A 27597-nucleotide genomic window follows, 5' to 3' on the forward strand; every position below is an offset into this window, starting at 1 on the left:
GCACAACAGCGCAATCCAGCACCAGGTACATAGTTGTTTCAAACGCTTGAACTATCCGTTGCTTAGCCGTGACTAGTAACTAAATATCACAAGGTTCTGATCGCATTGAACCATTAAGATTGAGTCCGACTGAAGCCTTCAATGGACCATCACCGAAAGCGTAGGATACATCATATATCAAATGCAAAATGTTTGCTGATCTCATTGCCACGTACATGGAAAATACCTCTATTGATACGATGGAGTCAGAGGTGAATCGCCTCTTTTTTGAGTGCACGTGGCTCTGCAGATATGGTGCTTGAATGTCAAAACCTGAGGATTTCTCCTCATTGAGAACTCAGCATGTCCACTGTACTCGTCGCTCATGATGTGATTATGATGCAAATATGGAGTGATGGCAGAAGAGTTGAAAATTGTTGAGCCAGCAGAGGATCACACCCGTATTTTTGCTCACACCCATCATTTTGTAACCATTGATTGTAATAAATGTCTTTCCGACATTTAATTTTGATTTGAGCCATTCATTAAGTAACGGGACTCAATTGAGTTTCCAGCTTGTAATCCCGACGTAATTTCACCTGCTGATGTAAATAATTAGAGATGTTTTCACCTCCAAGGCTGAGGTATATAAGCCAAAGTTTTGTAACCTAAGGGAGGATTCAATTATTAATCAAGGGGAGTTTTTGAGCGTCGTGACTGTGTCAGAGAGAGAGAGAGAGAGAGAGAGAGAGAGAGAGAGAGAGAGAGAGAGAGAGAGAGAGAGAGAGTCTTATCTCCTTGCTACGCGAGCTACGCGACCGCCATTGGAGAAGCGACACCACCATTGCGTTAGCAACGGTGAGAGCTACGCACAGATACCAAGAGTGCGCGCTATCGGCTTCTACGTGTGGTAAGTTCCTACGAGCTTCGGTGTGAGTTTTCTTCCAACTCGTGTGTCGGAATAGAGCGTGCAGCATATCTATAGAACCACAACGAGTAGAGCTACACATTAGTACCATCGGGGTCAAGTTTCGGTCACCTGTAATTTTCGGCCTGTCTTCATACGCGTTTACCGCACGGAGTGATTATAGGTTGATTTCGCAGTTCAAGTCTTTAGGGTGTTGTTCTTACCTAGTGTATAGACTTCCCCTTGAGTTTGAGATCAATTCGATGATTCTAGATCCTGTTTCGTATAGCATTCGTTCGTAGTACGGATTTCAGTCACTTGCGTATTTTAGAACTTAGATTTGATTTCCTTAGTAGTGATTGTCATTAGAAGGTCGAGTAGGTGATTTGACACCCACCTAGTTGTTTCCATGCGCCTGCGGGTCAAGCTTCGTCCTCGTCTGACAAATTCTGTTGTTGGTTGAGTTCTCGCTATTTAGCTTCCGCTAGCGGCGTAACCGCCTTAACATTTGGCACCGCTGCCGGGGACGAGAGCCCTAAGTAGGTGACCTTAGACTAATCCTACGAGGTGAGTCGTATAAACTACTTTGTATACTTTAGTTAGAAAAGATCTAGGAGTGGTGGACTCCGAAGGTCTCGAGAGATACTAGGAAGTGGGGTATTCCTGGGTCTTCCGTGTTGACAGTATTTTTAGTCTAGCTTAGATTAGATTGTTTTTTGATGGTGTTTAAGTGGTTGTTGACATAAAAAGCATTTGCTACTCCTTGTGTGGTAGTAAATCTCTTTATATTTTCAATTGCAAAAAAATCCATTTTATGATTAGAAGTAGCTTAGGTAGGGCCTGATTTGATCCTGATCTAGAGCTATGAATTGGTGTTCTATTTGCTTGATGTGTTTGATTGCATGTTAGATCACTGAAAAAAGTCGCTTTGGTAGTGAAATATGCAATACACAAGTTCAGAAAAATTTTCTGTGTAACTGATTGTTGCTGAGCACTTAAAAGAGCTATTGGAAGAGTTCTGTGCTGAAAAACTGGAAATCTGCAACTTTAGACATCATACGCGTATGATGTCTTAGGACCTAAACAGAGACTAAAATTGAAAATTTGACATTGCCAGAGTGTTTAGAAGGGGGGTTTTACCCTAAGATCAACTTAAAACAAGAGCATTAACACTCAAAGAAACCCAAAAAGACAAGTCGGAGTCCAAGAAACGCAAAGAATAGGAAATTTTGGATTCAAATCTTGTTTTTACATTCAGACCTGACTAAAACACTTGAAACTCAATTATAAACATTGGAGAAGGCTTAAAACCAAAAATAGTCAAAATCTGTGAAAAAAGACATCATACGCGTATAATGTCTTTTGGCACTTCCACTACTTATTTTTGAAATCTGACCTGATAAGATTGTCACAAACACTGTTGAAAGCATAAATATCAAGTTTGGACCCAAATTGATGAAAAAGACATCATACGCGTATGATGTCTTTGACCTAATTTTGGACATATTTTGATACTTTGCTAACACAGATCCATTGTAATAGCTGTCTAGAGGTTATATTTCAAGTTTCATCCCATTTTGATCACAATTGACCCAAAAAACAAGTCAAAAGCAGAAAATTGCCAAGAAAAGCCTGAACTAGCCATAGCTTGCTCAAACAGAGTTCAAACTAAATTTTGTGAGTGAACAGAGCATAAAGGGGCCATTGAGAGTGAGCATAACCAAAATAGTCAAAATCTGTGAAAAAAGACATCATAAGCGTATAATGTCTTTTTCAGCATAACAATAACAAAATTTTCACTTGATGAAACAGAAGTTGTCCAACTGACAAGATTAAACAATTGACCAAGTATCAGTCAGTTTGGATCAATTCTGACCACAAAAACTTGGGGAAAACAAATTGCCGAGACGGAAAAGTTACAGTCCTTTAGGGGAATTGATGAATTTGAGATCGGGCAGGAATCTCCGGAATAATCAACCAAAACAAGGGGAACCATCAAGTGTCATATCAACCGAGGGAAGTGTAAACCAAAGTTGGGTGCAACCATTAGAGCCGATCTTTGAAGGAAGTGTCTCTGATACTTCTTCGGAGAGATCTTACGAGATTTTCACTGGAAACTTGGAACACTCGAAAAGGAACAACAGAGAAAATATGGCAGCAGGATCATCAAACCCTTTCGCCACAATGAAGCTACTGTTCATAAAATACCAGTACGACAATGAGCAAGGTGCCAAGATCTACAAAGATGGAATGGACCGCTATTGTGTAAAGATAGAAGATAGACCTAGTGAGTTCAAGGACTTAGTGCCTGTGAGCTATAGCGGAGATAGATATCTAGATGACGAGGGCACCATGTATTTGGTAGTCCTAAACCCTAACATTGTGGACAAGTGGGGATTGATGGGCACCAAAGCCAAAATAGATGAAGAACTCGAGGAGAAAGCACCAATAATGAACTTCCCTAATGCGAGGTTAAGAAGAGAGAATGAAACTATAAGGATCAACATTGATAACATCTATGTGGGGCTGTACAAATATAATAATGGGGAGCAAGATCTCTATTATAGATGTGAAGAACCCTACGCCGGAGAGTTGACAGACCAAAAAAGACTTTATGTCTTTACCTACACAGAGGGATCGGAAGTGAAAATTGCCGCTTACGATAAGTATGGCAGGCAATACTCAACAATGGGCAAGAAAGAATTAGAAGGATATATATACTTTGGGGGACCACTACATCAGTATTATGTTACTTCTAACTCACATAGACCAGCACCAACAACTGGAGTGCAAAACTCAATGACAACAGGAGGACAAAGAACTCAGGTTGCTGACTCTTTCAGTCAACCTCAGTACTCGAAGCCCGGACCAATGGGATCATTACATTCCAGAGAGTCAATGGAGACGAATCGAGGTAGTGCAGTTCCAATCCCCACCTATACCACGCCAGGTCCAAGGTTTGAAGCGGAACCATCACATTTACCTCCCAGTAGTAGATTCAGGGCAGAGGAACCGACAAGGGTAACCCATGAAGTCCATGGTGCTAGAGAAAGCTTTAGCCGAGACACAGGAGCAATGAGATTGGTAGCAGATCATAGACGTATGAGACCATCTCAAGTAGCCAAGTGTGTGCAAAAGAAGTATGGTGGTTCAGGAGATCCGTATGCACATGTGTCACTCTTTAAGCAAGTCTTAAGAGCTGAGCAGATAACAGATTTCCATACACAATACGAGGGATTTGGTCTTACTCTAGAAGGTACCGCATTGACATGGTTTCAACCAATGAACATAGAGGGATTCCATGACATTGACCATTTGCTAAGAGAGTTTGCTGAGGAATTCTCAAAACGAGGGATTAAGCACAATACGGTCTCACAAATATATGCTTTTAAACAGAGAGAACACGAAAAAGTGAAGGAAGCTTCACTTCGCTTCAAACAATACATTGAGAGATGTCCAGTACGTGAACGACCACAAGATGACAGACTATCTGTTCTCTTTATTGAGGGACTGAGGAACGACACTCTCAAGAAGGACTTGCACTTGAAAGCTTGTACAAGTTTCGAGCAAGTAACGAGAGAGGCATTGTACTTAGTGGATAACTGTACGGTTTATGGAGAGGTGTCAGCGGATACAGATTTTTCATCCAGTAGCTCCTCATCCATAGCGAGCGAGACTACCACTAAAAAGAATGTTCAAACAACAACCATGCCAAATGTAGAGCAAATGATAGAAGATGCTCTAAAAAGGATGGCACCATACCAAAAACCATTGCCAAAACCCCTGAAATGGTGTGCGATTGAGAAAAAATGGACAAATCATCCAACAGAGGAGTGTTATTACAACAAAGGGTATGTAAGGGAGCGCCAGTATGCACCTCCAGCTCAATTAGCACCACCTCAAGTACATCCAGTACCTCGATACCCAACGGGAAATGTACCAGGACCTATGGGGATAGAAAGACCGCAACCGGTATTGGGACAACAACCACCTTTACCAGGAGCAAGACCAGTGGGCATTAGATATGCACCAACCTTAGAGAATCAGGAAGAACAAGCCTTAGTGCCTGTTCAAGCCTATTATGAAGAATCGGGTGCACACATGTCTCCGACAGTGTATTACCCACCAGAAGAACCAAAACAACCAGAACCATGGGGCATGATGGGGAATGTTGGAATACCAACAGTTACAAGTGCTTCTGATGAAGAGAGATACAATTTGGACGCAAGAACCTTAATGTTCATAGCTCATGGAGGGTTAACAAGACAAAGACCATCCTATCCACAAAGGATGAATCAAGCGGGACCAAGACCAGCACTAGGACCCTGTTACAAGTGTGGAGGTGACCATCTGATGAATGTTTGCCCACATACGGAAATCATTAGAATTAACGCTTATTGCACTGAGTGTGGGGTTACTCACTTCATTGAGGATTGTTCAAAGAATCCAAACAAAGTGCAAAAGACGACATTGAATATGCTAGAAACTATTCCTACCAGTAGTGGGTCTGAAAATGAAACTCTGATACCAACGCAAGTTGTTACTAGAGCTCAAGCTAAGAAAACCACTAGAGAACCTGAGAATAGAAAGTTAGCGACTGAAGTGGTTAGTCAAGGACCGCGGAGTCAGAAAAACACATGGAAAGCTAGAAAAGCACGCATGAAGTTGAGAAAAGAACGTGAAGACGCTATTCTAGCTGAGGAACTAAAGCAAACTAAAGCTAGATTAGAAAAACTTGAGAGTCAAAACGGGAAACGAGAGATGAGCCCGGAAAGAACGAAACAAAAGAGTATCAAAGAAACAACGAGCTTAAGCTCCGGGGGATCAGTGCTAGTCGACAAGGTACACGAACCATTGGATGCACTGATGAGAGCTTACGAAGCTAGGTTAAGGAACAACCAAACACAAGAACAGAGGTGGATAACATACCCAAACGCGGAATTGGAAAAGCAGAGACTTGAAATGTGCCAAAGAATGATCGAGACTGCACAAGCCTTATTAGAACCACTAAAAGAAACAATGGATTGTGGAAAGGAAAACCCAATTCAGCAAGAGACTATCGTTTCACGGGTAGCTGAAAAGACTCCCAGTGCACAAAAGCCTGAAAATACACAAAAGGATGACCGCATAGTGTTGAACACAACCGATCAAGAGATAGAGAGTTTTCATCCAGTCATACAGAGGATTTACGGAAAAGATGAGGATTACAATGAATTTTGGAAACAAGTGAGAGAGGCAAACTTTGCAAACGAGCTAAGTTGCCAAGCTAATCAGACAAATTGGGAAAAGGACATCAGGAATCCTCCCATAGTGGAATTTGAGGCAGGATCTCAAGTGGACTTGGATCTGCAATCTTACTGGGGAGATGGGGGATCTGTTAGAACAATGGAGAGCAAACCTCATTCACTGAAAACTTTACCTTCATACTTAGGAGAGTATGAAGCAAAATCCGAGATTAGAGCACTTCCCTCACGAAAAATCTCATCAGAAAAAGTCATGGACTCGCAAGGATTGATAGAGATTTTGTCAACACCAGTGACATGCACTATCACTCTAGCTGAGCTTTTGAGGCTAAGACCACATATGTGGACCACTGTAGGAAAATGCTTGGAGAAATTCGGGATAAAAGATCCAACATCGAGATTGCAAGAGAGCATAGAGGAGCTGAGCAAGCCACAAAAGAACGCTAAGCCTGTACCCTTAAACAAGGTCGGAGAGTATTGCGAAGGTGAAGAGGGGAATACAACCTTACCAGTTGAATTCCAAGGAGTGAAGACGATGGCAATACTAGACAGCGGAGCTGGGGTAGCCATTGCTACAAAAGAAATCTGGAAAAAATGGGGGAAACCAGCAATAAGGAAGACTAGGTTGAAACTCCAATTAGCAGATGGACACATGGAGAAACCTATGGGGTTATTAGAGAAAGTTGTAGTGACTTCTTGCGGCATTGAATACGAACATACTTTTGCTATTGTCGATTTTGGCAAGGAGAATAACTATGATATCATACTGGGAAGACCATTCATGAGACAATTGAAAATGGTCCAAGATTGGGGCTACGATCACATATACTTGAGAAATATGGAAACCACTACACGTGTGAACCTGAAAGACCATAGCTACAAAGATGTGAACCGAACACCGGTGGAGGAGTTTGATTCAGCTACTTTGGCGGGATCCGAATTTCCAGCTTGGTTAGGTAAACCCAAGGAGTTATGGATGTGTGGAGCTTCGAAATGTGGAAGTCTGAAACGAGAAGAATGTGTTTTAGAAAGGGCTATCGAAGACGAAACTTATGTAAGAGAACCCTTTCCAGAGGACACGTTTGAACCATTAGAATGGACACACATTCTAGCAACCCTAGATGTTTGTGCAATTCCGGATGGTCCCACAACGAAATTTTGCGACAAGGACGGGTACGACGTGGTTCCGTATTTCATGTTGAGAACTGTACTCAAAAAAGAAACTGAAAAGAACGATACACTGGAAAAGGAAGATGAAGAAGAGGTGTTTCACGACATTCCCAATCATCCAGAGTGGGGAAATGAAGCAGACAACGAGTCAACGGACAATTCAAGCGGAAACGAAGAAACTATAATGGATGTCCGATTTTATGATTTTCCGAACCAAACTAAACAACGCCAGAAACACTATAGAGCAAAGAAGAAAACAAAAGGGGTTAGAACCAATCCGATGCCTAGAATAAGAGGAAAAAATCAATTCCTAATGCTAGTAAAGGCTGAAGATTGTGTTAAGGATAAGATTTCTGAAGAATGAGAGGCAGTGATCAAAAGAGCTTACGAAAAGACAAAAGAGGCTCAAGAAATCAAGTTCAAAAGAATGGAACGAAAACTGAAACAGAAAAATCAGAAAAGAACAAGCGCAACAGAGAATACACGGAGTCCAAGTTAGAACGTAGAAACAAGTACAGAGAGCTCAAGAAAACTCTGAAGGAAGTTTGGACGACAGAAATTGAGAGTGGAGAGGACGAAAACGTCAAAATCAAGGAAAACATGGATGTTCCCTCTCACTATAGGAAATTCACAATAGAGGATAGGAAGGTGATATTAACCCCACCTATTCGAGAGAGGAAGGAGAACGAATCTTATGACGGACCGGAGGATGCAAAAAAAGTTGATTTAGCAGCTCCAGGTGAGACGCCTAGACCGGTGTACATAGCCACAGATTTGTCTCCAAGCGAGGAAGAGAGACTTTTGAGTCTTCTCAGAGAGTATAGGGATGTGTTTGCATGGTCTTATAAGGACTTAAAGGGAGTTGACCCATCGATATGCCAACACACAATCCCACTGAAACAAGACGCAAAGCCTAGCAGACAGAGACCATACACATATAATGATACGTTTGCTAAGCGAATCAAAGAGAGATAGATAAGCTAATGGAAGCTGAATTCATATACGAGATTGAACACACTGATTGGGTATCTCCGATTGTGGTAGTACCTAAGAAGAACGGAAAACTCCGAGTGTGTGTCAACTTAAAGAAAGTGAATGCTGCAACAATCAGGGACAATTATCCCCTGCCGATAACTGATCATGTTCTAGAGCGTGTATCAGGGAAAACAACATACTCCTTTCTTGATGGTTTTTCAGGATATAACCAGCTAGCCATAGCACTGGAAGATCAACATAAAACAGCTTTTGCAACGGAGTGGGGAATTTATGCTTATCGGGTTATGCCTTTTGGTCTAACCAATGCTCCCGCAACCTTCCAGAGGCTGATGACGCATGCTTTCAAAGAATACTTAAGGCTGTTTCTCGAAATTTACATGGATGACTTATGTGTACATTCTCTACTGAGAGATGAGCATCTAGAACACCTAAGAAAAGTATTTGAGAAATGTAGGACATATCGCATTTGTCTCAATCCTGAGAAATGTGTGTTTATGGTCCGACAGGGCAGAATTCTGGGACATATTGTCTCACAAAACGGAATATCCACGGATTTAGAGAAGATAAAAGTTATAGTGGATATGCCTAGACCAACCAATGCGAAACAAGTACAGAGCTTTATGGGACATTGTGGATATTATAGACGATTCATTTACATGTACGCTATAATAGGCCAACCACTTTACAGGCTAATAGTGAACTTTGAATGGACAGAGGAGTGTGAGGAATCGTTCAAGAAATTGAAAGAGGCACTCATTACTGCTCCAGTCTTGAAATCACCAGATTGGGAGAAGATATTCCATGTGCACATAGATGCTTCGGCATATGCAATAGGATGCATTCTGGCTCAGCCAGAAGAAGGAAACATGGATTTTCCTATCTGTTACGCCAGTCGACAGCTCAACCATGCAGAGAAGAATTACACCACAACAGAGCGAGAAGGATTAGGAATGATATATGCTGTGAAGAAATTTCGGCATTATCTTCTAGCCAACAAGTTTGTGTTTTTTACGGATCACCAAGCCTTGCTCTACCTAGTGAATAAACCATGCAATACCGGGAGAATAGTGAGATGGTTCATTATCTTACTGGAATTCGACTTCACGGTAGTAGTAAAGAAAGGAAAAACACATCTTAGAGCTGATCATCTTTCGCGATTGACGAATGGAGAAGACCCTATAGGAGTAGATGACGACATGCCAGACGCGTACTTGTTCAACATAGAAATGATACCGAAGTGGTCTCAAAATGTCGTTGACCTATTAACCTATGGAGGAGAGTTTGATAGAAGAGAATACAACCTGAAACATATTGCTATTCAGCAATCCAAGAATCTTCAATTGATTGCAGGAAGGTTGTATCAATTGGGAAATGATCATGTTTTACGACTATGCATCAATCCTGAGGAATATAATATATATCTGCGCGAAGCACATGTTCAGGAATGTGCATTTCATTGTTCAAGAAGGAACACATATAGGAATTTGTTACAATTGGGAGTCTATTGGCCAGGAATGAAAGAAAGCGTACATGAATATGTCACTGTATGTATTGTATGTTCATCAAAACCGCCAGCCGAGTATTCAACATTATATCAGATAATGATCGCTCCAGAATGGAGTCAGTATATTGTTGAATATCTCACAAATAGAACTTTCCCAGAAGGAACGTCAAAAGCTCGTCAGAAATCTGTAGAGACAGAAGCTAGAGATTACGCTTTAATAGGAGATCAACTCTATAAGAGAGGTAAAGACAACCAGCTTAGGATTTGCGCATCAGAGTCTGAGTATGTGATAATCCTGGAGCAAGCTCATGGAGGAGTAGGTGGAGGCCATTTCTCAGGTGATAAGACAGCAAAACTTGTCTTAGCCGCAGGAATATGGTGGCCAACATTACATATGGACGCTGAGGAATACGTTAAAAGGTGTGATGACTGTCAGCGGACCAAAGTACCACTTAAAAGAGATGATATGCCGCTTAGACCAATGATGGGGGCAAGAGCTTTTGCAAAATGGGGGATTGATTATGTCGGACCCATTTCACCTCCTGCATATAAGACTCATGCACAATACATCGTTGTGGCTACAGACTATCTAACAAAGTGGGTCGAAGCAAAGGCAACTCAAAAAGCAGATGCCAGGACCACGGCACAATTTCTGTATGAATACGTCTTTGTACGATATGGATTGCCAATAGAAATTGTGAGTGATCGAGGCACACATTTCATAAATGAAGTGATAGAGATCCTTCTAGATGAATTCATGGTAATCCATAGGAAATCAGCCCCGTATCATCCACAAGCAAACGGACAAGCTGAAGCAACAAACAAAACCATATGCACGGTCCTCACGAAGATTGTATCTAAGTCGAGAACTGACTGGGACCAAAAGTTGCATTCAACATTATGGGCATATAGGGTGCATATAAAACATCAATAGGAACGACCCCATATAACATGGTTTTTGGGCTAAATGCTATCTTACCAATAGAATTCTTGATTTCAACCTTAAGGGTGGCTAAGGATCTAGAGTGGACAGGGCACGAGCTCTCTGATAGAATAGATGACCTGGAAAAGCTAGATGAGCTTCGCCTAAAAGCAGTAGCTTCCATCTACGCTCAAAAAAGGCGACAAAAGGAATTTTTTGATAAGCATGTGCGGACTAAAGAGTTTAAAGTTGGGGACTATGTCCTAGTTTACACTCTGAAACAGCATGCTAAGAAGCTTAAAAAGCGAGGGATGGGACCTCTGGTGATTAAAGATCTATCACCAAGTGGAGCCGTCAAGCTTGCTACATTAGACGGAGAAGAAATGCCCAATTGGATTAGTGGATGCAGAGTGAAAAAGTATCTGTTGCCGCTAACACAAGACATGCTTCTCAAAATACATCAAGAAAAGCTGCGTGTCCAGAAAAAGAAAAAGATTGTGGAGGAAGCGCAAGCCGAGGCGAAGGAAAGAATGGAGAAAAGAAGACTACTGCGTCAGAAACAGCGCAATGAAGGAGCAATACGAATAAACGCAGTTAGTATAACAGAAATGGATAATGACAAAGAAGAACCCATCATTGAATGCAAAGTAGGAACCAACCAAATCAAAGCCAGAGCACTATTGGATTCAGGAGCTCAAGCTAACCTACTTTCACTCAGTTTGTATAGACAATTGACAAATGACACTAAACTAAAACTGCCAAGCAAGAGTTAAAGAGTTACTCTGAGAATTCAATCAAAACTGTCGGATGCACAGTTTTACATATACAGATTAACCAATATGTGTATCCTCATATGTTTTACGTGGTTGAAGACCAAGCTACACAACATCCATTATTGCTAGGACAACCATGGCAGAAGCAATACAATGCAATGATTGACTGGAGTTCTAAATCAGTGCTTATCAAATACGAAGGTGAAAGTCAATCAGTTAAGTTCACCAAAGGAGCAGAGCCAACTCCAAAGGAAGAATCCACGGACAAGGGCAAACAACAAACAGAGAAAAGAAGAAGCAATGGCAACCAAAAGTTTCTATACAACCGGATTACTCTTCGACGAGGAATTCTCAACAGTGGATAAGGAAGACAAGCAATAATATAACAGCTCAACCTTGGAAAAAAAGGAGTCAAAGTTGGTATGGAGACCAAAAAAGGTTGTGCCAGAGAACAAAAGGTGGAAAACAGAGTCTTCAATACCAGACAACAGAGTGATCCCAGACAATCAAGGACAGTGAAACAGATCTGGATTCCAAAGAAGTTCATGACGGCACAAAGCTACAGCAAGCAAATTTGGATCCCAAAGATTTGTAAACAGGAACTCCCTTCAATACAATCAACGGAAACTCCTAGGTATTTCAAGGCGAGGAAATCAACACACAGAACAAAGCAGGTTTGGGTCGCAAAGAGTTTGTGGCAAGCACAAGCAAAGCGGAAGCAGATTTGGATTGTAAAAAAAGACAACAAGGTAACGAAGAATCCATCTACTGATTCTACTACCGAAGTGCCAAAACCAACCCAAAACCCGACCACCAATCCTTCAATCAAACAAAGAGCAGCTTTATTGGAAAGACTGTTGTATCATCGCTCTACAATTGCATTGGGAACTGATGACCAAAACAACTACAATGCTTCACCCACAGACACTTCATAGTCGTCCGGGAGGACTCAGACTAGGAGGGGGGGAGGTATACAGGAGCTACAAAGCAGCTACAAGCGGAAAAAAACAAAGAAAAACAAAAATTATATTACAAGGGCAGTGTCTTACATGATTTTGCAATTTTTTATGTTTGATTGCGGATATTGATAATATTTATGCCCTTATATACCTTGTTTTGCAACAAGAAGAGATCAAATGATGAATTTGGGTCTCTAGATGTGTAAATATCACTAAATAAAAGTGTTTTTGGAGCTACAAAGTGGAAAAAAGTGGTAATCCAAGTCCAAAAATCACAAAGAAGTGTATATTCTTATACACAGGGTTACCAGCTATTTATCGTGTATGTTTGTAAATTTTTTGGCTTCAATTTGCTATTTTCCTTTATTTTTTATGATTTTCTTAATAAAAATAAAAGAAAAATAAAAAAGCAGGTGAAATGAGATCGGAAAAAAGAAAAGAATAGACGGTGATGGTCCTAATGACAAGGGCAACCCAGGATAAAAATTGGGTACAATTCTGAAAAAGTTGCGGAAAGCCCGAAATGACAATATTTTGGCAAAGTGGACAGATTTCTCAGAAACAGGTCAAAAGGAGTCCAAATTGAGAAATTTCAAATCCTAAAGTGCATTTCACGACGAGATAGGAGCACATGTCAAATTTGGTAACAAGTGATCCGGGAAGCCGAAGTTAAGTATTTTTCACTTCACTATCAAGCTCATTTCCACTATTACCTTCTTGGAGAGAGCAAAGAGCACACAGGAGCATCCGACCTTCTACCGCCTTCTACGACTGCTACGAGAGCTCAGAGGACACCAGACATGAGAGGTAGACTCGTTGCCATAAGCTTTTGATGCTTATCGTTAACTTTTGTCGCGAAAACTCACCAAAACCAAGAAACAAGAGCAGACGGGGAATGGGGAAGAACGCTAGGTAGGGGCACAACCGCCTAACCAAACTTTGCAAGAACTTAGAGGTGGGTTACCCTAACATAGAAGATGAGTTTCTAGCACTCAAAGCTCGAGAAAGAACGACTGGAAAAACCCTAGGTCAACAGAGCCTGCAAGAGGCAAACAGAAAAAAGTTGTCGGAACGACACAAAACTTCTCAGGAAGCTTAACAACATCGAGGGCAATGCAACCATGGAGTATCTCCAGGTTTGGATCACCAAAAGTAGGTCGGAACAACCGATTCGGCTGCGGACACACAAAGCGTCATTTTGGCATAACGGCTAAAATTGACGACCAAATGACATGAAACTTCACAAGCAGTTTCAACTATACATGGATGACTTATGTTTGCAAGCAAAACCCAAAAGAAAGCTGATTCACTTACCGATGGTGAAAAAGACGCTTTCGGGCAACCAAATGGATAAAGATGGAGAACGGGGAGCCAAAGTCAAGTCCAACCAACTGGATGGCTTCACAACATATCCAATGAGCTGAAATGCAACTCTCAAGAAGAAAAGTTGAAGAAATTCAACTCCAAGGCAAAAAGACGACTTCGGAGACTGAAATGCCTATAAGGGGGCTTTTTAGCTAAACTGATGACTTTTTAAGTTGAAAACTAGTTAGCAGGGCTTAGGGCACTAGCACAAAGCATTCTTTGCACAAAAAGACCAACATTTCAAGAAAAGACATCATACGCGTATGATGTCTCACAGCATGATTTTCACATCCATTTCAACATTTGAGTGCATAGCCTCATTCCACATGTTAATCACATCCTATGAACCAAGTATCATGAGAATTGGAGTTAGAAAACCCAAGGAAAACCAAAAAGACGCAAAGTAGGCCATAAAATTGATTTTTGGTCCTAATTTTGTCAAAATAACTCCAAACTCATTGAAACTTTGTAGGATTGTTGATTAACACATCTACAAGCTATCTGGAACCAAAAAGCACCATTTTGACACAAAAGACATCATACGCGTATGATGTCTATTTGCACTTACAGAGCCAAAAATGCTCATTTGTCATCATACATCCATTATATATATCTAATACATGCTACATATGAAGTTTGGAACCATTTGGTCAAGTGGATCACCCCATTAGCCCAATTAAGAGAAAATCCTCCATACAAAGCCTATTTTTGTCCCAATTCCAACATATTCAAGTCCAAACCCAGATTTGAGTATAAACAGTCCTTCACTAGCACATGGAGAGTCCACAAACCAATCCCATAAAAAATTGATGAAAAAGACATCATACGCGTATGATGTCCCCAGAGCCATTTTTGGTCCAAATTCTACCAAACTTGATAAATCCACTGAATAAGCCTATCTAAAGCCAAATCCAAGCTTATAGAGAAAATTGGTCCAAAAATGCACTAAAAGACATCATACGCGTATGATGTCTCACTATGTGATTTTGGCACCTCAGGGCTTCAACCACCAAACAGAAGTGTTCTACATGCCATTTGAAAGTAATCCACCAAGTTTTATCCAATTTGGATCATAAAATCCATTTCCCTTTCAAAATTTTGCCAAGAGCCTGAATGGACTAAACTGGCCAAAACTTGACCAAATGGGATCCAAACTCAAATCCAAGCATATGATACTCATGTATACACTATCAGCTACAAGCACAACCAATATGAAGTCATTCTGACACAAAAGACATCATACGCGTATGATGTCTCAAGCATGTTTTTGAGCCCAGTTTGCATATTTTTTCACCTACATTGCATCCTTAGGCCCTGAATAGCTCATGTTTCAATTTTCAAGTCATTTGAATAGTTAAAAGCTTCATTTTGGCTTTCAGTACTAAAAAGACGCTAACTTCTGTAATTGGAGTTACAGGATCCATGGATTCCGCTAAGTCATCGGCAACTAAGAGAAAAAGACCAACCATCAAGGATGCTCTTGCAGAAGCAGAACCTTTTGATATTCCAACAGAAACCCTCAAGCCAACCAAGACTTGGATGGAGGAAGCAGTACTAGAAAAAGAGGGAATAAAGATCTACCAGGGGACTTTCAGAGATCCTCAAGGGCAATCGGTCGATGTACCTATGATCCCACGAGAATTAGTGGATTATAGCAGATCAGAGAACATAAGCAGATACCTGGAAAAGGCTGACTTACACAGGTTCTTCACCTCGAGACCATCAGGTGTAGACACAAAAAGAGTGTATGAGTTGGCAACATCCATTCAGAAGGATGGGAAAGCCACGTTGACAGCCATGGATGGAGAAACAGTGGAAGTACAGATCACTCCACAGCTCATTGCAGATGCATTGAAGCTGCACAACAAAGGGAGTTCTGTCAGAGAAAGAAGGGAGGCCATAGAGGTCTATGGATCAAAGAAACAAAATACAACCTACGGAGATATGGCAGATCAACGAGCGGCAACCCTTTGCCGATTATACAACCAGTTTTTCCATGTGTGCAGCAAAAGACCGCAGAAGTATACTACACCACCCCATGCCATTGCCACAACCATCACATGGGCACTGAAGAGCAACGTGCCAAAAGAGGTGAATTATGCTCAATACATCCACGAGCAAGTAATCGCCATGCACAACCAGAAACCAAAGTACATAGGAGGAGGAGAAATCCTAACAAGAATCGCTTATGAAGCTATTGGAGCTAGGGATCAAGGGCCACAAATTCCCTCCCAGAATGAGTGGCTTAGAGAAGCCGATTAGGAGGAAGAACAGCAAGAAGTGTCCAAGAGGGCGTCCACAAGAGCACGCCGAAAATTAGAAATAGTTTCAGAACCTGAAGAGGCTGTGGACGAGCCGCTCAAGAAGAAAGTGAAGAAGAAGGCCGATCCCAAGCAGACCAAAAGTCAAAAAGCCGCAAGAATGGAAAGGCTGGTGGAGCAGTTTAGAGCGGAAAGAGCTCTAAAGGGGGACTTCGAAGAAATGTGGGTGCCAGACCCCAGTAAAGTCGGAACCAGCTCAGCCAGGCCACATGTTGATCAATATGATCAATATATTAGAGCTTATGAGGAGTCGGAGGCCATATTGGAGCAGAATCCTGTCGAGCCTTATACTGAAGAGGAAGTACAGCTTTTAAAAGCTGAGCTGCAAAAGGACGACAAGGGGAAGAAGAAAGTAGAGGAGTCTACTGATCCTCAAGAGAAAGACGGGCAAGCAAACAAAGGGAAAGCCAAGATGACTGAGGACAATCAGCCCTCTTTTACTGTTGTACCAAGCCAGAAGAAGATGGAAATTATTGTGGAGGAAACCACAATAGAAATAAAAACAGAAGTTATGGAAAAGTCGGAGGCCGGGACCAAGGAAAAGAAGATAGATCCAGTTCAGCAAAAGAAAGATGATTACGAGGATCTGGTAGCGATCGGATACAGTGAAGAAGAGGCCCTGGAGGCAGTTTATGGGATATCCCTACGGAAACAAGATGATCGGAAAGGGACGAAAGAAAAGACAAAGAGTACAATGGAGAGTGAAGAAAAAATGGACGAGCCGAAGCCATTGGAGGTGGTGGCAGAAAGAGCTGTCAAGTTGACAGATGAAGATGAAAAAGACATGCACATGGTGCATGAACTGCTCAGCAAGATTAAAGAAAGATCCAGAGCAAAGGGAGTAGCACTTGAGACAGCAAAACAAAAGGAAGCAGAGTTGCAGAAGAAGTTAGAGAATGCTATGACTGAATCTGAAAGTCATAAAGCATCACTCTACGACGCAGAAAACGAGAGAGACGGCTTGATACTCCAACTAGCCGAAGCTTCAAGAGAGGTAACAAGCTCACAGGAAGCAAAGGAGCGAATAGAAGATGAGCTGGAGGCAGCCAAGGATGAGCTCATTGAGCTAAGGGAAAGAGTCGAACTTCAAGAAAGGACAATCATGAGACTCAGGACCACCCCTAGAGCTAGCAGAGCAAGAACAGAACAAGAGGGAGCCCTCGTACCAGCTCTGGAGGAGCAGGTAAGAAGTCTGCAAAGAGAGCTGAGGTTAGAGCAAGTGCAAAGATTGCACATGGCAGAGGGATCATTGGCTGCAGAGGAGAGGCTCACATGAGAAAACCAAACACTAAGGACAGAAAATGAGGCCCTCCGCAAACAGCTCCAAGACCTCCAAGAGCAACAAAGAAGAGAAACAGAGACACCACAAGAAGAAGCAGGGGGAGCAGCCATAGAGCTACCAGAAACCGGAGAGGCAACCACATTCGAAAATCCAGCCCCAGTTCAAGAAGTGGCCTCGACTTAAGAAATCTCTGAAGAAGAAGAACAAAGGCTCCAGGACCAGATAGAAAAGTCAACAGAGGAAAGTGCCAAGGCGGAAATGGAATGGGAAAGGAGACTTCTCATCTCCATTAGACTTCAAGGGTTAGACACAAAAGTGCTCCATGAAGAGTGGATGCAACCCAGCCTGCCTTTCCCTCTGATGAAATTTGAAGTGATAAAGACGAAAAAGAGAATAGAGGAGGAGCAGTATGTCGCTCTTTATGAAGGCGACATCACAAAGGATGAACAATCAAAGAAGATTGTAGATTCTCAACCTAGATGGAGGAAAGGTTGGCTGAACAAATACCCAGCCTACCTCATCTACTTGGTAGAGGCTCCAAAGGAGATTCGGGAGGATGCAACCTTCTGCCCGGTGCCGAGAGTCAGAAACTGGAAAGAGCATGGCAGGATTGCAGAAAAGAAGCCAAATTGGCTTAATTATCCCAGGATGCCAGGACGAAAGGAAGGAGAGAGAATAGGTAAAGCCTACATGGTGAAAACCCTAACGGGCACCATCAAACTCTTTACTGGCTCTCCTGACCTTTCGTGTCAGATGCTAAAGAAAATCTGCAGGACTCTCTTAGCATGCATTGAAGTGTTCGCGCCAGATAAAGCCACGACCTCGAGTCTACTATCGACGGCCGACACAGTGACGGATATGATGTATGATCTTTCATTGCAGCCATCACCAAAGGTGTTACATCTCTTGTACCAAAGAATTATGTTTTTGCCTAGCTTCCACATGCAAACATTCGAAGAAGCTTTCTACACCGGCTTTTTCACTCACGAAAGCAAAATATTCGGCCCAACCTTGACCATCGGCAACCTACGCTACGAATCACATTTGCAGATGCTCAAGACGACAGGACTCTATTGACCAAGCCTAAAAGTCATGTCAGGGACGACATGAACGCGGAGGGGGGGAGTGTTGAGCCAGCAGAGGATCACACCCGTATTTTTGCTCACACCCATCATTTTGTAACCATTGATTGTAATAAATGTCTTTCCGACATTTAATTTTGATTTGAGCCATTCATTAAGTAACGGGACTCAATTGAGTTTCCAGCTTGTAATCCCGACGTAATTTCACCTGCTGATGTAAATAATTAGAGATGTTTTCACCTCCAAGGCTGAGGTATATAAGCCAAAGTTTTGTAACCTAAGGGAGGATTCAATTATTAATCAAGGGGAGTTTTTGAGCGTCGTGACTGTGTCAGAGAGAGAGAGAGAGAGAGAGAGAGAGTCTTATCTCCTTGCTACGTGAGCTACGGGACCGCCATTGGAGAAGCGACACCACCATTGCGTTAGCAACGGTGAGAGCTACGCACAGATACCAAGAGTGCGCGCTATCGGCTTCTACGTGTGGTAAGTTCCTACGAGCTTCGGTGTGAGTTTTCTTCCAACTCGTGTGTCGGAATAGAGCGTGCAGCATATCTATAGAACCACAACGAGTAGAGCTACACATTAGTACCATCGGGGTCAAGTTTCGGTCACCTGTAATTTTCGGCCTGTCTTCATACGCGTTTACCGCACGGAGTGATTATAGGTTGATTTCGCAGTTCAAGTCTTTAGGGTGTTGTTCTTACCTAGTGTATAGACTTCCCCTTGAGTTTGAGATCGATTCGATGATTCTAGATCCTGTTTCGTATAGCATTCGTTCGTAGTACGGATTTTAGTCACTTGCGTATTTTAGAACTTAGATTTGATTTCCTTAGTAGTGATTGTCATTAGAAGGTCGAGTAGGTGATTTGACACCCACCTAGTTGTTTCCATGCGCCTGCAGGTCAAGCTTCGTCCTCGTCTGACAAATTCTGTTGTTGGTTGAGTTCTCGCTATTTAGCTTCCGCTAGCGGCGTAACCGCCTTAACAAAAATCTTGCAAGAAGCAAATCTTCCAAGTCTTGTGCTCTACAGACATTGTTGATGGCGTTGCATACAGATGCTCCTGATGTTTGTAGAGTTTCCAACCTTTCTTTCAATTTTCCTTTCCCAGCCAGCACACTTTGGAAGTATGTGGCTTGACCTCCTAATTGCCACAACAGGGATGATTGCGTCTCTCTGATCCCCATACTATCAGGGCTTTCATTCACAAATTCCACATGTGCCACATGATTCAATGCACATTGCGATTGTTGCATCTCTTCTAAAATGTGAGCCAAGAGCGTCTCTTTGTCGAGCCCACCTTCGCCCACTATACCCACTAGACAGAGCCGTGGTGCCCTAAAACTCAATGCTCCAGGGTTTGTGGCGATGATGCAGGGTGTGGTAGTAGCATTGGGGCAATACGGTATACTGTATGTTGTCCGTAAGAGTAGTTGGAGGACCGTGAGGGCCATGGAGTACACAGATGGCGTTATCAGACCAAGGCTAGTCACAGCGCACAACACTACTACCAAATCCCTCTTATCAACTCTAATTGTTTGGTTGGTGATTCCTCGTTTCACAATCCTGCCAATTGTCTTGTAGATCTTCATTACTTGCTAGTGCATCTTGCATGGATAACTAATTTGATGTTTTGAGACCCCGTCCACCTTGTGCAACGTCTAGGAGGGGAGAGTTATTATGCACAGGTACGGGGTGTCCATGCTGATGATAAAGGGGTCTCACTAGAAATTATAGATGCTATGTGTGTATGTCCACCTTCAACTACCTTACTCAGCTCGTTTCTGCAGGCGCAACTACTTATGGCCTAACTCTACCGTGTTTCATTGCAGACAGATCAAGAGAAACTTGGACGCAACTCCTCTACATTTGCAACGGCGACATATTCCAACGTGCGGTGAGTACAAAGTGCCACATTTTAATCTTCAACACTGAGGACACAGTAAAAAGGAACACACCAAAAATTGCATGCTGCCGTGGGAATGGCACGTTCCCTCGTATTATAAAAATTGGGGAGGACTGTGAAAACTCCCCCGTGTGGGGACACTAGCACGTTTTCTTTTTTTTTCTATAACATAAGAGATAAAGAACATATACAAATAATGAGATTACTCTCAGAACCTTAAACATTGTGCTATTACTTTTCTAACACTTCGTACTTATTCTTTTCAAGGGACATTCAAGAAATCAGCTACCGCTTGCCTCTTCTCAGTCCGAAACCCCACAACAGCGCAATCCAGCATGAGGTACATAGTTGTTTCAAATGCTTGAACTATCCGTTGCTTAGCCGTGACTAGTAACTAAATATCACAAGGTTCTGATCGCATTGAACCATTAAGATTGAGTGCGACTGAAGCCTTCAATGGATCATCACCGAAAGCGTAGGATACACCTCAGCAGATCAAAAGTGAGACATTGCACTTCAATGAAGAAGAAGGCTAGATTTCTACCATGCTCACAATCATGGATTGATATCGTCAATTTAGTACACCGATGGAGTTCAGAAATAGCAACGACATTCAGACCTTTAAGCATATGCTTTGTTTGTGCTGTAGTTGTCATCCAAAGAAGTGCCTCTTTTCATTGTACTCAAGCTCCAGATGAGACATCGGTTGCAATGTTTTCTAGCAGTCTACTGGTATTCAGCTTAGAGGCTACACAAATAGAAACACAATGGGTGGAGTGCTCCACTTGTGAGAAATCAAGTGCATGTCGCAGATATTGTGTGCCGTTACTTCCAGACTACACAAGAAGAATACCGAACGAAAATCAGCTTCACATACAGCTACTGAGTGTCATTGACATATCTATCAACGCCATCTCAACAGTGACAACAATAGCACGTGGTACACTAGACAGACGTTCAATATTAGATAACCCTCTGCTATCATGGAGTAAAGAGCATAGAACAACCTTCACAGAGCAAGACCTAGCTACATCACAAGTGGCAGACATACTTGCATTCAATCTTGAGAACAACTTTGTACTACAGAAGTACATGTCGATGGCTGAACGACCGAATAAGAAGCTTGGCCTCTGCATACTAAGCCAAGATAGTGTGAGCAAGATCATTTAACACCAACAAGACAACACACCATTTGCACTGATGGCGCAGCTTGACACGAGTATGATGTTTGGTATCATCGAAAACATCGTCGAACCAGCCAGGAGAAGAGCATTCACCGCTAGCGATACTTACGAATTTGCTTCTCTGCAGCTCCGTGGCCGTCAACAATTGCTTGAGAGAACAGTTACTTTCAAGCCCAACGGCATGCCTGCCGCATCAAGCTCCGTGAACGACATAACAATAGAGACAACAATGTTTCCATTCCTGTTTCCTTTCGGGAAAGGCCAATATGATGGTAAAATCAACTTCAGTATATATGTAAAGGTACGTGCATCGACTTTGTTCTCCGTTTACACCCTGTACAAGCCATACCTTCTCATAATGTACCAAGTAAAGCAGGCTCTTATGTTGGCTAACAATACACACACGAGCTTGTTGCAAAGGGACATTGACAACTACAAGAAGGCCAATCGTACAGCAACTGACGAGGACACTGTGAGACATGTGCTTTGGTACAACACCCCTTCCAGCATGCCAGGCTCCTGCTTGTGGCACCGCAAGAACCTAAAGGACTTGATAGCAATGGTGGACGAATGGGGAATGCCTGATTTCTTCTTGACTTTCACTGCCAATGGTCACAGACACAAGATGGCCTGAGATTGACACGATCGAGCTAATTGCACGTCATTTGAACGCCTCCTTCACTTGGACAGACTGCCCGGTCGAATGCGCCCTCACCTTCCACACTAAATTCCAAATGCTTATGTCCAAATATATACTTGCGAAAGGTGTGTTGGGCCGTGTGCAACACCACTCGGTTAGATATGAGGTCCAAAATAGAGGATCACTGCATGCTCATGTCATACTGTGGATGCATGAAGAAGACAAAGAGAAACTATCTGCTGAGATAACTGCATACATCCCGCCAGAAACCAGCACTGTGGTTTTGCTAGAAGTGAGCCGCCTCTGACAACTCGTGCTCAGGAAACAACTTCACAAGTGTCGTACAAGTTGTTACCACGGTCAAAGAGATGGAGTATGTAAACACGGTTTTCCATTTCATGCACAGCCAAATCCAAACCCAGTCTTCAATGAACAAAATCACAGATGGAAATACTTCAGGCCCCGACATGAAGACAGAAATGTCGTACCATACCACCCTACACTGCTTCTGCTACGGGGTGCACATATGAATATACTGCGGGTCACCAATTCATCATTGTCCTATTACCTCCTGAAGTATGCACTCAAAACTGAACCAATGGGCCATCTCAACATCCGCTTAGAAGATGCAGAGCGCTTAGGCCTAGGTGGCCTTGACACTGTGAAATTGAAGCTGATCTCAGCCTCTTTACTGTCGAAGCCTATCTCAGAAATAGAAGTGGCATTAAATTGTTTGCAAATCCCAATCATTTCAAAGAGTGACACCGTCCAATACGTCGACACATCACCCCCGGCACTACGACAACGTGTCGTTTCTCACAACAATGATGTCGTGCTGCACCCTGTCGATCTGTACTGCGCACGACCACAAAGTCTGGAGAATCTTACGTTCTACGACTTCCACAAGAATTACATAGTGACGAAGGGAAGAAAAGAAAAAAAAAGTATTTCGGAGGCGAACACCTACGGCCAATCGCTGGAGCGGCAACACCGACTGGTCTGTTTCACAGACTTCCACCCAGGGTATCATCCAGAGGCTTTCTTTTACAACGTGCTGCTCAAGAGCATCACCTTTAGAAACGAATCCCAACTGCTCTCACTGGAGAACCCGTCCAGGTCATACTATCTTGAGTGCAAACTTAGAAATTTGATACTGACAGATGAGGACCTTGAGATGTACATCACAGAGTATACACAACGAAATATGCTCACGACAGATCAAACACACCAATTTCACAACATGATACTACAGAAGACATCCTCAACAAAGGCTACCTCATTTCAATCTCCAGATTTGCAAACAGACTACGAGCAATAGGACACGACCTCTCGTATCTTTGCGCTTCTAAACGAGCTTCAAAACGTCCAGAACGCGTCACTGACATCTGAACAAGCAGAGATCTACAAGAAGCTCACAGCAGCAAAGGGTGGTCTGCATGTGATCACAGGCACTCCTGGCAGTGGCAAAAGCTTCCTCATAAGATATATCACAAGCCAACTCATAATGCAAGGGAAAACTGTCACACTCGCTGCTTCGACTGGTGCAGCGGCCATGAGGTTAAGCAGCATCGCAACAATTGTCCATTACCAATTCAAGATACTAGTGCGCACACAGCAGTATCCCCTGTCAATCTCCGAAACTGATGACAGATACGTTAGTATCAAAGAAGCAGACACGATTATCATAGACGAGATTTCTATGTTGACAAAGCAAACTTTTGATCTCATAGTACGACAAATTGTGAATGTCACCAACGGCACACTACTAGACCCATTCAAAAATAAAAAGCTCTTCTTGTTCGGTGATTTGGCACAGTGGCCGCCGGTATGCAGGCATCAAACTGATCATTGCTACTCATGCCACATCACAAGCTCCACTTATTGGTCCACTGCTACTACGTACATTATGTCTTGCTCAGTGTGCCATGCAAAAGATATCTCTTTCATAGAGTTCCTCAATACAATAAGAGTCAGGCTCCCCACAAAGAAAGAGATCCACGATACACTCGGTGACCGCATCATAACGCAGGATCAAATAGATGAACACATGGATAGGAATATGACAATCATTTGCACACACAAGAGTGACGCTCGATATTATAATAGCCTTCTCTTGGAACGCTTCCATCGGCATAGTCACATCATCCAAATCGGCCTCAAGACAAACGCACACAACGTCCCTGAGCACCAAGCATGGCTTGAAGATCCTGACTTCCACGCAATTGACAGAATAGCAGAAGGAGCAAAGGCGCTAATAACAGAGAACATAGAATTAACAATTGGAGCAGCCAATGGATCACTATGTCGCGTAGACGAAATCCTCCAAGATGAAGAAGGAGGCGTCAAAGCAATCAAAGTCACACTCGACACATCCAAACAGGAACTTACACTTCGACGATCAAAGCATAGCAGACTGACATTCAATGGGCACTGGTACCATAAATCCACATTCCCACCAGCTCTCGCCTACGCTATGACTGGACACAAGTCCCAAGGCGCAACAATCAACTCCAACGTCTTGCTCATTGTAAAAGAAATTTTCGCCCTTGGCCTTCTATACGTGATGCTATCACGCGTCACTGAGCGAACCCGGCTACATTTACTAGAGCTACCTACGCCAGAGATGTTCACACCATCTAGATTTTTGAACTTCTAGCCGGGAATGTTTCCTACGCCCTCATCAGTATCAATTCCTGTTTCTATTAAACAGATGAAATCACCTTGTAACTGCCTTCTATATAAAGCATGAATTTTTGTTTAACTGCTTGTCTTCTCTTCTGTGGACTTCTCATGTTCAATATGTTGCACTGCTGAGACACCTTCCCTATCACCCCTGCTCACTCTGATCCACCTTTTGCAAATTTATTGTTCTTCCCTTTTTCACTTCATTCATTTTTGTTTAAACGTTTGTCAGATCTTATGCTTCACAAATACTACAAGAGGTCATCAAAATAAATTTTTTTACGTGCAGGAAACCGAATCAAACAATGGATCACAACACGGTACATTTTGCACGCTTCTTTGATCTTGCATCTGCCTGTGCGTACACATGCAAATCAATCACTCATTTTACTGTGCAGCTCTTCAAGCAATACACGAACAACGCAAAGGAAATGCAACCAGCGATACAACCTAAGAGATTTTACCTCACGACTAAGCAGATGAGATTGGCAAACTCAGCTGGCGAGAAACCCCATGTGTATATTGAGGGGTTCCATACTTTTCAAGAACGTCGCAACTTCATGAATAAGTGCGACGCAAGATATAAAGCTCCAGACCAAACGATGGCCACACCAAACACAGAAAGGATGACAACAGGTACTATTAGAAAAGGAAAATATAATGCCTTATATGTGTCGTGCTAACAAGCTTGCTCCTACATCCTGCAGGTCTCATGAAGCAAATACTTGAAGAGCTTGATATCCAGTACGAGGATGATGAGAGTATGTTGCGTAATGTTGAAGCACAACAACTCCTTGACACAAAAACTGAAGGAATTACATTGTACGCGATGGAGCAGCTACGGTTTGGTTACAACATTGACTTGGTTGAACTTTCAAAAGGTACTCAAGAAAAATGTGCCGCTATCTTGACAAATTTCATGACTTCGGCAAACCACACACGACGCAACTAATCCACCTATCACAATCCAGAAGGTAGCCTCGAACTACAGCAAACACAAGGCAATAAATTATGGACAACCAGCCTCCCCATACGAGCCAGTTGCAACAGACCAAGGCAAGTATGGATAACAAGTATCGCTAGCTTCCATTCACTTCTCCGTAGCAATGTCATTTTTTTATTGACCTAACCAATCTAGATGTACTGCAGATTTAGACACGCATCAACAACCAGAGACAAGCATCGGCCTTCCACCCCAGAAAAAGCAGCGTCGTGGGAAGAATACATAGTCTACAGTATAGGCTGCACGAAGAACGATAGGAGATATATCGGAGTTATGAATAACATCCATAAACGCATTGTCCAGCACAAGCACAATCCTTCGAAGAGAATGCGAGCGGACATGCAGACACACATTCCATTCGAGGACAATTTTGAAATTACCACTTTAGCAACCAATACCAATATTCATGAAGCTAGAAACTTAGAATTTTTCTATATTAAACAACACAAGACAACAACTGCATTAGGTTATAACGTTTGTTCTGGACATCCACCAAGGTTGAGAAAATATTACTTTTTGAAAAAAAACACGAAGGTATAGCTGTGAACTTTTGTCGTCTTCATTTCATTGTTTTGTTCACTGTCTTTGTCACATAATTTTGATCATTGCCTACAACAATGTCTTTTTGTTTCCATTCAAACTATGGCAGACATGACAACTTATCAACTGTTTTGATTTAAATGCCTTTTCTTTTCAGTTTAGAATGGGTAGGCCAATTCCAGCTGATCTGATTGAGCAGCAGCCAGAATTTGAGACTGCAATGTACAAGTTCCAATACTGTCTTTACCCACATTTGCAAGAGCGGGTGCTCAAACACTACATGCATAAATGGAGCGAGTTCATTCCATGGCCAGTTCAACCACCTACCCCATGGCATCCACATTACATCACTTGGGATACACTCAGTCGACAAATCACGATCGACATCGCCGTGCTGGCTAGTTGCTCCACAAAACACCATTGTATGTTGTTCGTGCAGATTGCAGACGTGCTCGGCCTACTCGAACTATAGAATTAAATTACTCTAACGTGGTCCCCAGCCACCTTCACTCAGCTAAACAATTCGTTTCGCGCTATTTTGCTGTCAACCGGTTTCCCACACGCGCAACTCTGAACAACATCTTACCGATATAGTCCTCCTCCTCTTCTCCACATAAGATTTTTCCATTTCATTGTAAAGAAATCATTGCATGCTACATACAATGTTCCGTTCATAATTCCTCAATTTTTTGTCATACTATTTTCATCAAATCGTTTCAATCACTTACACTCACTTGGCGTAAGAAAGTTTGTGCAAAACAAATAATACGTGCTCTCTCTCTTTCTCTCTCTCTCTCTCTCTCTCTCACCTTTCATTTCGACAATCTTCTTTACGGATCTATACTCTTGTTCGATGCTTGCTCTCTCTAATTGAAATCGCCTTGAAGGCTTGTACCTGTATACCATTTTGTTCTTCTCCTCTACAGCATACCAGTTGTTCCGGTTATACAGGCTGACGAAGCACTCTAGTTTAGAATCTTATCAGGAAGGCACATGTCAAATCTTGTACCATTCTGACACAGAGGTACACCGATCGCGATCGTAGTACCTGGGCCAGATCTGATGAAATTTAGTCTGCTCCCTCTGTCAAGTGTTTTACAGTGTTTTGTGCTACCACTTTGTGATTTGAATCAATATCAA

The 27597-nt window shown here is 42.4% G+C and overlaps 1 protein-coding gene across 1 annotated transcript; it reads left to right on the forward strand.

Moving 5' to 3' along the window:
* The first annotated feature begins 342 nt into the window (after positions 1–342).
* LOC147460456 (uncharacterized) lies at positions 343–25368 on the forward strand. Its single transcript, XM_086498617.1, has 7 exons — positions 343–415; positions 4005–4011; positions 19504–19570; positions 20335–20399; positions 20676–20748; positions 25204–25234; positions 25313–25368. The coding sequence occupies exons 1-7, from the start codon at positions 343–345 to the stop codon at positions 25366–25368; spliced, it is 372 nt and encodes a 123-aa protein (XP_086354743.1).
* The last annotated feature ends 2229 nt before the right edge of the window (positions 25369–27597 follow it).

Source organism: Adiantum capillus-veneris, chromosome 3 (genome assembly GCF_014529385.1).
Source record: "Adiantum capillus-veneris isolate H3 chromosome 3, ASM1452938v2, whole genome shotgun sequence".
Lineage (NCBI taxonomy): Eukaryota > Viridiplantae > Streptophyta > Polypodiopsida > Polypodiales > Pteridaceae > Adiantum > Adiantum capillus-veneris.

Excerpts from the sequence above, each read along its gene's own strand:
- LOC147460456 (XM_086498617.1), top strand. The coding sequence starts at position 343 with ATGTCCACTGTACTCGTCGCTCATGATGTGATTATGATGCAAATATGG. Across the intron at positions 19,571-20,334 it reads TGCATACAGATGCTCCTGAT|ACAGATCAAGAGAAACTTGG; the intron begins GTTTGTAGAGTT and ends GTTTCATTGCAG. Across the intron at positions 20,400-20,675 it reads GCGACATATTCCAACGTGCG|GGACATTCAAGAAATCAGCT; the intron begins GTGAGTACAAAG and ends ATTCTTTTCAAG.